Source organism: Gracilinanus agilis, chromosome 4 (genome assembly GCF_016433145.1).
Source record: "Gracilinanus agilis isolate LMUSP501 chromosome 4, AgileGrace, whole genome shotgun sequence".
NCBI classification, from domain to species: domain Eukaryota; kingdom Metazoa; phylum Chordata; class Mammalia; order Didelphimorphia; family Didelphidae; genus Gracilinanus; species Gracilinanus agilis.
Genome location: NC_058133.1, coordinates 145390002 through 145402638, shown reverse-complemented (window position 1 = coordinate 145402638; position 12637 = coordinate 145390002). Strand labels below are relative to the sequence as shown.

Genomic DNA, 12637 nt, shown 5'->3' with positions numbered 1-12637 from the left:
CTACAATGTCATGGACACTATATTAAGCACTGGGGTTTAAGAGAAAAGCAAAAAGTGGCCCCTGCCCTTACAAAGGTAACAAATGGAAGAGACACCTGAAAATAAAATAAAATATAGATAAATAAAATAAAAATAAGATACATAATTGATAAATTTATTTTCATTTAGTATTATGTACTTCTGGCATTCGAGGATTATTATTATTATTATTATTAGATCTCCAAAGAATTATTATTAATAGGAATATAGTACCACTTCTTTCTAAACCTGGGGTGATTTTCCCAACATAATCATATCCTCTGTATTCTCCATAAACAAAGAAAGAGTACATTCCGATTGGCTGTGATATCAATGAATTGAGAAGCTGCCCACGTGCTTGAGGGGGAAGGATTTCTTTGGATTCTAGGAAGACTTAAAAACAGGTAGCTGAGAAAGACAAATGTCGACCTATTAGTGGAGAACTGGAGATCATTCTGGAGCCACAGATATTTTTGAGTCTTTACTTGTCTCTCTCAAAATCAGTCTATAATTTAGAAAAATTCCTTCTTCCTCATGTAGATAAGCATATTTAATTTTTCTCTCAATTAATTAGTACTCATGTCTCCTTCCAATTACCCTGCATTCCATGTCAAACATCTGTCCTTTAAAAATATTCCCAGATAGAGGGGAAATAGCATTAGACTATTTATAAAATATAATGTTACTTGGGGAGAAAGTGATGGGGGCAGAGGTCAAAGTTTCTAGTTAGACATTGTTAAAAAAAGATCATTAAGAAAGATCATGAAACAATTTGAAGATATTCACTTGAAGAGAAATTAACCTTATTAGATATCCAAGCTTTTTGAGTCTGCCTGTTCTTACCATTTCTCTTCAGTATTCTGGTTCAGTATTCTGTTATCTTTATTATACCATGATTGGAAAGCTGCTAGCTTTCTTTGATGTCTCAGGAAAGTGAAATATGTGCTGCAAGTATTAATCTAATGAATTTTTCTGGCAGGTAAGTGACTGGCATATTTTATATTTCTTCTCTCATATAATTAATTCAACATATTTTATTATAAATCCATTGATAACAGATTGTAAATAAATTGAAAACAGTCTTGAATTTTAACATTGGTCAGAATTTCCACAAATTATCCATAATAAACTCAGAGGAAAAAGAGAATTGAAACGGAAAAATATAAAATTTATGAAAGTGATTTTTCTTAAAATTACAGGTTGAAAAATTAACATTTTCTTTTCTGTTTTGCCATCCATCTTTGAACAACTATTTGTCCTTTACCTGTATTCGTTTAATGGGACAATAACACAAATAGAAAACAAGTAATAAAACAGTTATCATATTTTTATAGCAAGGAAAAGTATATTCCTTTAACTTTTTAATGACTTTTTAAGTCACTTATTTTTGGATATCAATAGTTCCTAAATTTTCTTAGTACCAATGGTTATAGAAGCATTTTGTTTGTTATTGCTGACATATTTGATGAGGTGATAAAATTAATCTTTGATAATCTATGGAATACTTAAATCTCTCATCATAATACCATTTAAGTCTTTCCTATATACTGAAGTGATCCTACTGATTTACTACTAATATGGTATATATTTGAAGTGTTTTTTAATACTCCCTTAAGTAATGATATTTTATTTACACATATTTGTGCATACTCCTACCTAGTACCCATGTGATAAAGAGCACACATTTATGATGAGAACTAGGTAATTGTCTATGGCCTTAGAATTCAATGAATTTATTTGGTCCACAAAAGGAATTGAATTTTTTGGCCTGCCTTCATTTAAACACTAAATTTAAAATACTGAACTGATATATAAAATGTTATTATTTGTGCATATAAAGAGAAATAACTCAGAAAATTTCATTTATTTTTCCTTCTGTTTGGGACATTTTGTTGATTGTAATCTTCAAAAAGATAATAGAGATAATGTATAAGTTAATCACTTCTGGGGTTAAGATGGCCTCAATGTAGAAGCAAGGATTTCCCTCTCCTCACCACCAACCAATATAAGGTGCCTCAAAAGGACAAAAAAACAAAACAGATGAGTGAAGGGGCTCTACTGTAGGACACAGCCTTGAAGGTAGGTAGCATTTGGGCACTTCCATGCTTTAAAGAGGTTAAATAACTCCCACCAAAGTATGAGCTGATCACTCCCCCAACACACACTCCACCTATGGCACTGGAGTCACAGCCAATGCACCAGAATCAGAGCAAGCAGGAGGCGAACTCTAAGTTCTCAGGAGCTGGCTGAGAACACCAGAGACTTAACCCTTAGAACAGCTAGTCTTGGGACCCAAGAAAGCTGAGCAATGTGGATTGGGTGCAAAGATAGAGCAGAGAGGGGTGGCACACAGCAGATGCCTCGGAGACTCAAAAAAAGACCTTAGGGCAAAAACCACTCAGTAGCTCAATACACAGAGATCATGCCCTCTTCACTCAGACCTCTGGCTGTGAAGGGAAGGAAAAACCAACAAAGCAATGACTACTAGCACCCAAGAAAGACAATTTATAACTACTAAAAACAAATAAGGAAAATACTTTGACTCTGGGATATTTTCTCCTTAGAGAAACAACAGACAGTAGATGAGACAGCAAAAGATGACAAATAAGCAAACATCCAAACTTTCCAAAAATAATGGAAATTGGTCAAAAGGTCTCCAAGAAATCAAGATGGAATTTGAGAACCAAGTTAAAAAGATAGGAGAAACTTGGCAAGAAAAAGTAGGAAATAGTTCAAAAAGAAAATAAAATTTTAAAAGACAGAGCCTCCCACTTGAAAAAAGAAGCCCAGAAATCAAATGAAATGATAAGCAAATTGAAGACCAGAAATGACCTGCAGGAAGCCATGAAAAGCATGATAGACCAAACCAAAAAGGGAAATCAAAAAATCATAGCAGAAAACCAGTCTTTAAAGACCAGAATTGGGCAAGTAAAAGCTAATGATCTCACAAGACAACAAGAATTAATAAAGCAAACTCAAAAGAACGACAAAATAGAAGGAAAAATAAAATATCTCACTGAGAAAATGACTGATCTTGAAAAAAGGATCTAGAAGAGACAATTTGAGAAGCATTGGTCTACCTGAAAATCTAGAAATAAATAGAAACATTGACATCATACTACAAGAAATTACCCCCCAAACTGCCCTGATGTTCTTCAAGAAGAGGGCAAAATAGATTCTGAAAGTATCCATAGATCACACTCTACATTAAATTCTAAAAAGACAATGCCCAGGAATGTAATTGCCAAATTTAAGAGCTTCCAAGCTAAGGAGAAAATATTCCAAAAAGCCAGAAAGAGACAATTCAGACAACAAGGAGCACCAATCAGGATTACACAGGATCTAGCAGCCTCCACACTAAAGGACCTTAAGGCTTGGAATACGATATTCATAAAGGCAAGAGAATTAGGTCTATAACAAAGGATCACCTACCCATCAAAATTGACTATATACTTCCAGGGGAAAGTATGGACATTCAACAAAATATATTTCTAAATATTTGTAAAGAAAATACCAGAACTAAACATAAAATTTGATATCCAAATACAAAAATCAAGAGAAACATGAGAAGGTAAATAAGAAAGAGAGGAGGATTTTTTTTTCTTTAAGGGCTTCAATAATGTTAAATTGTATATATTCCTATATGGAATAATGTTATTTGTAACTCAAAAATTGTATTCACTATTATAGTAGTTAGAAGAATTGTTCATAGGTAGAGTTTGGGCTACTAAGTGGTTTAAGATGATATGCAAAAAAGGGGGGAAGGAATAGAAGATGCACCAAGAGAAACTAGAAGGAATAAGAATAATTGGATAATCTATACCACAGAAAGTGCCACATGGGTGGGGGAGGGGAAGAATACTATTATAAGAAGGAAAGGAAGACAGTACTAATAGGTAATACTCAAACCTTACTCTTAGTGGAATCAATTCTGAGAGGAAAGAGCATCTAGATTTATTAGGGTATCAAATTCTATCTTACCTACTATGAAGTTGAGAGGGAAAAACCAAGGGGGGTAGTGGGGTGGGGAAAACAAAAATGGAGGGAAAACAAGGGGGGAGAGAATTTAATAGACCCTAAAAAATAAGAGGATAATAAAAAGGGAGGGGACAGAAAGGGAAGTAAAATAAAGTTGGAATTAGAGGGACTGATTAAAAGGAAACCACTGGTCAAAAAGAAAATAGCAAAGGTAGAAAGGGTAGAAATAGGAGAGGAAATCAAAATGTTGGGGAATACTTAGGTGATAATCATAGCACTGAATGTGAATGGGATAAACTCACCCATAAAAGTGGAAGCAAATAGCAGAGTTGATTAGAAACTAAAATCCTACCATATGTTGTCAACATGAAACACACATGAGACAGGTAGACACACAAGGTAAAGTTAAAAGGCTGGAGCAAAAAGGCTGGTCATCAACTGAGAAAAAGAAGGCAGGAATCACAATCGTGGTATCTGACAAAACCAAAGTAAAAATAGATCTGATTAAAAGAGATGGGAAAGGTAATTACATCCTGATAAAAGGCAATATAGGCAATGAGGAAATATAGGTACTCAACATATATGCAACCAGTGGTATAGCATTCATATTTGTAAAGGTGAAACTAGTGGAGCTTAAGGAGGTAATAGATAGTAAAACTATACTAGTGTGAGACCTGAACCTTCCTCTATCAAATCTAGATAAATCAAACCAAAAAAATAAATAAGAAAGAGGTAAAAGATGTGAATGATATCTTAGAAAAATTAGAGTTAATAGATATGTGGAGAAAAATAAAAAGGAATACACCTTCTTTTCAGCAGCACATGGTACATATACAAAGTTTGACCATGTACTAGGGCATAAAAACATGGCAATCACGTGTAAAAGAGCAGAAGGATGCCCATTATCACTTCTATTATTTAACATGGTACTAGAAACATTAGCAGTAGCTAATTAGAGAAGAAAAAGAAATTGAAAGTATTAAAATAGCCAATGAAGAGACCAAGTTATTACTCTTTGCTGATGATATGATGGTCTTCTTAAAGAATCCTAGAGAATGAACTAAAAAGTTAGTGGAAAAAATCAACAACTTTAGCAAAGTTGCAGGATACAAAATAAACACTCACAAATCATCAGCATTTCTATATATTTCTGACATATACCAGCAGCAAGAGCTAGAAATAAGTACCATTTAAAATCACCCTAGACAATATAAAATAGAATCTAAAACTAGTTCTAAATATGGAAAAACATTAATTTCTCATGGCTAGGATGAGGTAACATAATAAAAATGCCAATCCTACCCAAATTAATTTACTTATTTAGTGCTATACCTATAAAACTACCAAGAAACATTTTAATGAATTAGAAAAAACTATAACTAAGTTAATTTGGAAGAACAAAACATCAAGAATATTAAGGGAAATAATAAAAAAAATGTGGAGGAGAGCCTAGCAGTAACAGATCTTAAACCGTACTATGAAGCAGTGGTCATCAAAACACTATGGTACTGGTTAAGAGACAAAAGGGAGGATCTGTGGTATAGTCTTGGTGTAAATGACTTAAGCAAGACAGTGTATGATAAACCCAAAGATCCCAGCTTTGGGGATAAATATCCATTATTTGTCAAAAATTGCTGGGAAAATTGGAAAACAGTATAGGAGAGATTAGGTATAGATCAACATCTCACACCATAGACCAAGATAAATTCAGAGTGGGTGAATGGCTTGGATATAAAGAAGGAAACTATAAGTAAATTAGATGAACACAGAATAGTATACCTGTCAGATCTTTGGGAAAAGAAAGATTTCAACACCAAGCAAGAGTTAGAAAAAATTACAAAATGTAAAATAAATAATTTTGACTACATTAAATTAAAAAGATTTTGTACAAAGAAAACCAATGCAACCAAAATTGGAAGGGAAGCAACAAATTGGGGAAAAAATATTTATAACAAAAACCTCTAACAAGGGTCTAATTAATCAAATTTACAGGGAGTTAAATCAATTGTACAAAAATGAAGCCATCCTTGCAATTGATAAATGGGCAAGGGACATGAATAGGCAATTTTCACATAATTAAAACTGTCAAAAAATAAATGAGTTTTCTAAATCTCTTATAATTAGAGAAATGCAAATCAAAACAACTCTGAGGTACCACTTCATATTTAGCTGATTGGCTACCACGACAGCAAAGGAAATTAATAAATATTAGGAGTGCATGTGGCAAAATAGGTACATTAATGCATTTCTGGTGGAATTGTGAATTGATCCAACCATTCTGGATGGCAATTTGGAGCTATGCCCAAAGGGCTTTAAAAGACCGCTTTCTTTTGATGCAGCCATACCACTGCTAGGTTTATACCCCAAAATGATAATAACGAAAAAGACTTGTACAAAAATATTTATAATCACACTCTTTGAGGTGGCAAAAAATTGGAAAATGAGGGGATGCTCTTTGACTGGGGAATGGCTAAATAAATTGTGGTATCTATTGGTGATGGAATAATATTGTGCTAAAAGGAATAATGAACTGGAGAATTTCCACGTGAATTGGAACAACCTCCAAGAATTGATGAGAGTGAAAGGAGTAGAATCATATATACAGAAATGGATACATTGTGGCACAATCAAATATAATGGACTTCTCTACCAGCAGAAATGCAATAATCTAAGACAATTCTGAGAGACTTATGAGAAAGAACACTATCCACATCCAGAGAAAGAACTGTGGGAGTAGAAACACAGAAGAAAAACAACTGCTTTATCACATGGTTTGAGGGGATATGATTGGGGATGTAAACTCTAAATGATCACCCAAGTGCAAATATCAATAATATGGCAATAGATCTTAACCAATAACACATGTAAAACCCAATGAAATTGCACGCTGGCTATGAGAATGTGGTGGGAGGAGGGGAGGGAAAGAACATGAATCATGTTACCATGGGAAAATTTTCTTAATTAATCAATTAAATAATATTTTAAAAAATAAATTAATCACTTCTCCTTTACTAAAATCTATTTTTCACTCATATGGAAAAGCTATCCCTCGCATCATACAGATTATATTTTGAGACCAGAACTTTTTCTTTGGTTCAAACATAAGAAATATTTGTTGTGCGTTATTAGGACTATAAATATAATCAGCTGATGCAAATTCATTTGAGTGGGGCAAAGTAGCAAGATCACTGAAGGGATGAAGTGCTATTTCAAGATATCAGTGCCATTGCTTAAAGCCCAATTCATCTTAAGACATTTATGTATCTGTGTATTAATTTATATTGAAAATGATTATATATTTTTCCTTATTATCCTTATTTTTTAAATAGTAGTATGATATGGCTAGGTGGTACAGTGTATAGAGCCTTTGGTGTCTTAGATAGTTATTAGCCCTGTGATGCTAGGCAAGTCATTTAACCCCATTTGTCTCAGTTCCTCATCTATAAAACGGTGACATGCTAGAGAAGGAAATGGCAAACCACTCCAGCATCTTTGCCAAGAAAATGCCATGGCCATTGTCCATGGGTCAGGTAGAGTCAGCCACAACTGAGCAACAACAAATAACATGCTATGACATGACAACTGTTCATGAATTCAGACACCACTGATTTTGGATTCTTGATAATTATTCCAATGAATGAGCTGGAGTTTATATTTAAGAAAAATGATAAAAGATTTGAGTTTTTAAAATGGACTAAATAATATTTCAAGGGCATTGTTTGAAACACTTGCAATAAATATTTATGAAAAATTATAAATATGCTAATCTAAAGTCCTAATATATTTATTAATCAGATTATCAAAAACTTCTATTAAAATATCTTGTTAGCCTAGTTTGAGATGCTTTACAATCTTTTTGGCATAAGTATTTATTTTAACATGTTTTGTAATTCAGATTTTTAATAATTTTGTTTTGCCCCCCCATTACTATTAATTAACAGTTTATTTTAATGAAGAGAAATCAGCATGATCAAATTTAATTAATTGCTATCCCCAACTATAACAATCCATATCAATCGCATTTATTAAGAGCTTACTAATGTGTCAATCAATGCACCAAGTGCTAGTGATTTTAAAAAAATAGTCCCTGTACTCACAGACAGTAGGTATTTATAAACACATACACACACATATGTATGTATGTATATATGTGTATAGTAGAAGAGGTGGTAATATCAGAAGTGAAGTGAAAGCACTAGTAGCTAGAAAAGGCCTTTTGCAAAAGGTAGCATTTGAGCCAACTCTTAAAGAAAGGGGCAGGTTTGAGAGGACAGAGCATTCCAGGCATGGGAAAAAGCCAGAACTAAGTCACTGAGATGGTAGATGTAGTATTGTATTCAAGAAATTACAAGTAATAAATTATGATAAATATGTTTAACCAAAAGAAACAAATTCTCACATTAACTGTGTTGAAAAATCTATATCTGAGTATAGCTGTATTATAGGGTATTTGGAACAAAGTAAAATGTAGGAAATCTGAAAAGGTAGGAAGGAATCAGCAATAGACTTTACTAATATTTTAAACATCGTTATTATTCAATTATAATCATTAGATAATAAGTATGGTCCAAAACAGTGGTGCTAAACTCAAATAGAAACAAATTGCTAAGGCCCACCTATTGATTTAGAAAACCACGAATTAACATTATCTATGATTTATGGTATTTTTCTAATTTTTTTATTAAACTTTTCCCAATTACATTTTAACATGCTTCAGGTTGTACTTGGGAGTTTTGCAGGCATGTGGCTTATGTGTGGTTTGGCATCTCAGATTTAGACCCATTTGAGTTTTGACTTTTGTTAAAAACACTTTTTTTAAATGGCAGAATCATAGGTACATATGTAATAATCTATAAGTGTTTTATTTTCATCTGTCTTCACTTTGACTCATTAAGGTAATTTAACTAAACAATTGATTATGAAAATTTATTTTAAATATCAAAAGTAGTTTTGAGGATGAAATCATTTACTTCCTCTCATATCTGCTCCAACACCTCCCTCCAAAAAAATATCACTTTCACTTGTAAATTAGCAAGAACATTATCTGAAGGGATCTCACAGTGATTGAAAGTTGTTTGGTAGATATACATGTCTGGTGTTTATGGGCAAAAGACCTCATTAGTAAATGATTTAGCTGTATCCTCTCTGAATCAGAATCCAGCTCACTAGGTTTTCTTGTAAAATTGCCATAGAAGGATTATGTGACTTGCCGCGGGTTATAAAGCCAGTAAATATCTGTGGCGAGACTTGAACTCATATTAAAAATTGAAATGTTGAAACATAATGAAATTTCTTTGATCTTTAGTTTGACTGTTTATCAAGGCTAATTACCATTTGAACACAGAGATCCCCTGGTTTCTAAACCATGTAAAAGTATTAGGCAACAATATTTTGCAATGTCGAATTGGGGATAATGATTAGAATATGGATTTAGTCTCATGAAGCTAGTCTATATTTATTCTCTTTTAGTAATAACTGTCCCCTTGCAGCATATAGATTGAATACTGAGTACTTTCTTGACCGTTACACTTGCCCATAAAATGAGGCAAGAGCTGATTCTCTCATTCTTATATTAAAATAGGTCTTTATAGAGCTCTTACATAGTTTCTTGAAAAATTACAAATGAAAGATACTATTATTTAAACCTGTTTATCAAAATTTAAGGTACTGTTTGAATATTGTATCTACCTTTTATGAAATAGTTTCAGAAAATCCCAGTATTATTATTATTCTTCTGTCTCTGAGAACAATGAACACATATTTGAAAAATAAAAATAAAAAGTTTTACATCATATCCTAAGGAAGCAAAACCTAAACTTGTGGATAAGAATCTTTGGATCATGATTTCTTTTAAAAAATCTATCTTAATTAGCATAAGAAATATCTTTTTCCAGTCTAAATCTGAATTTTTGATTTTATAAACCAAATTTGATAACATTTTAAAGGATTTCCTGAAAATAGTCTGGGCTTGTTTTTAGTGTGTGTGTATTTAAGCAACTTTTTTGTATTTACAGAGTTGCTTCTGGATGGAAATTTTTCTTTATGCCAAGAAGCCCAGAGCAAAATTTTATGGAGCAGGGTGTTCTTGCTGAAACTCTTTCAAATAATAAATCATGGAACATTTGTCCCATTTTTAATATGGTAAACAATTGACCTGTAGGTTTATATAAACCATTTCATCTGCAAAGTGTATGTTGGTCTGGGGGCAGGGAAAATCTGTGCCGCCAGCTCAAATGATCCTGTCAAATTTTAGCAATCCTGGCAAATAGTATAAGTATGACACTCAGTTATGGCATTGCAGATACTGTACAGACATTTGAAAACCACTGTCTTGGAGCTGTAAAACATTAACCAGTCCAAGCTGTACTTTTGTGTTTTAAGTAGTGATGGAGACACCTCAGAAAGTCACAAAGAAAAGGTTTCTCTTTACATATCTCCAACTATGTTATTATTATTGTTTTATTAATTTTACCATCTCTATTCTGTTCCTTCATCCCTCTAAATAGAACTCACATTATTATAATCCAAATGGAATAATCAGACAAAGAATATTCCTTTCTAGATATCTTTGCCCATTGCTACTGTACCTTTTGCTTTTGATTCTTACAATTTGTGCTGTGTCTTTTTAATTATATCTCTTAAAATATTTGAAAATGGTGATGTAGCTTTGACATTCTTCCTATTAGCAGTATGGTGATGAAATGGTTTTTTGGGTAGGGTGTTCATCTGAGGTAAATTTTGATGTTCTTTTGTATACCTCTTAAGTTATAATCTCTGAGTTTGTGGATTTTTGTTATTTAAAAATCTTAACCATGACTAACTGAGATCATACTGCTTTCTCCAGTTTATTTTATGATGTAATATCGTCAATCAATGCATAATTATTATTTTCAAATTTAATGGGAATTCTTATTAATTCAAATTTTCACAGGAAAAATTTATCATGTTAGTTTCACTAATTTTAAAAAATTAATAAATTACCAACAAGTAGAGCTGTCCATCTGAAATGAAATGGACCTTCTTTAAGTATGGTTCCCTATGACTGAAGGTTTTTGAACAAAGTCTAGATTATCTACCGTTTGTTGGGAATATTGTAGACAGTTTGTGATTGAGGCAAGGGCTAAGTTGCTTATATTCTATGTCCCCTAATTCTATGACTCTCTACAAAGCTTGTGTTGCCTTAGCTACAGCCGTATTATTTTGCTAAATAAATAAGGCTACAATATGATAATGAAATCTTATGTTTATTTCATATTCAGGTTTCTTGTTATATATAATACAAGTTATATATACATAATATGCCCGTAGATATAAAGAAATGATATGAAATAAAACAATAATTATTTTAAGGATCCTATAAAGGCACACAGAACATAAACCTATACCTAATTTAGAGCAATCAAAACTAAAAATTTTAAAATATGTGTTCATTTATTTATATTTTCACCTCTGAAGTCCAATTTTGATGCCTCTAAATGAAATGGAGAAGTCAGGCTCTCAGAGTCTATGCATGCATATGCCAGTAGAACCCAATTTCTTTCAGATTGAAATACATTACATTGAAATACAGTACTCAAGGGCTTGAGTACTGGCCTCAACAAGAATTCAAAGCATCTCTTGTCCAGGGAACTTAGAGAAGATCAATACCTGATTGTCCTTGAAATAAATTTTTTTTGGTCACAAAATCTCTTATCACTTTCCAGCCAAGTTATAGGGATGATTTGTATTGGTTGACAAAGTATATGCACAAGTGAAATCACAGAGAAATAAAACATGAAAGGAGAATACAAGGGTTAAAAAATATCTCTAGGATATTTTAAGTTATCTGAAATTGTTTACAAAAGGCAACTATTATATTTAAATTGAGTTACATTATTAAATAGTATCATATAATAATTTTATATCATATTCTCCTTGAGATTTTGTTCAAATTTAGCATTTATATTATCTCTTTTCCTTCTGTGTTTGCAGCGAAAATTGACCAAGAAGCCGAAGAGCATTCATTGACAGCAGCTCATAAATGGTGAGACAACCCATTATGATACCATAAATATCTCACTTCAAAACAAGTTTGCAAAGTGCTTGGTGTCAGATGTGCCCAATGAGTCAATGACACAGGATATTTCATCCAAAGTAACCCACTAAGAATATTGGTCATTTAAAACAAATTTAAAAATTAAATTAATAATGTACTGCATTTAAATGTACTTTGTTGGTCCAGAATTTTATTTTTAAGCCCCTCACTAGAACAGGATAACAATGCCATATCTAGGGGCAGCTAGATGGTACAGTGCACAGAGTGCCAGGCCTGAAGTCAGGAAGGCTCACCTTTTTTTGAATGAAAATCTGGCCTAAATAATCTTACTGAGTCACCCTGGACAAGTCACTTAACCCTGTTTGCCTCAGTTTCCTCCGGTGTAAAATGACCTGAAGAAGGAAATGTCAAAGCACTCCGGTATCTCTGCCAAGAAAGCCTCACATAGGGTTATGAAGATTCAAACATACCTAAAAAATAATGGGACAATGATACCAAATGTAACCAATGCATTGAATCTAGTTCAGTGCTGCATTGCTAGAGAGGAAATTCAGAAAAGAGCAAGTGGGAAAAATGAAACCAGCAGAAAATAGGCCTGCTGACAAG

General features: G+C 32.7%; 1 protein-coding gene across 2 annotated transcripts in view; it reads left to right on the top strand.

Moving 5' to 3' along the window:
- Positions 1 to 12637, top strand: part of FMN2 (formin 2) — a 453830-nt gene that overhangs the window by 355848 nt on the left and 85345 nt on the right. For both annotated transcript variants that reach the window (XM_044674186.1, XM_044674185.1), the window contains one exon: positions 11968 to 12019. In XM_044674186.1, the coding sequence (XP_044530121.1) occupies positions 11968 to 12019 (52 nt within the window). The remainder of the gene's footprint in view (positions 1 to 11967; positions 12020 to 12637) is intronic.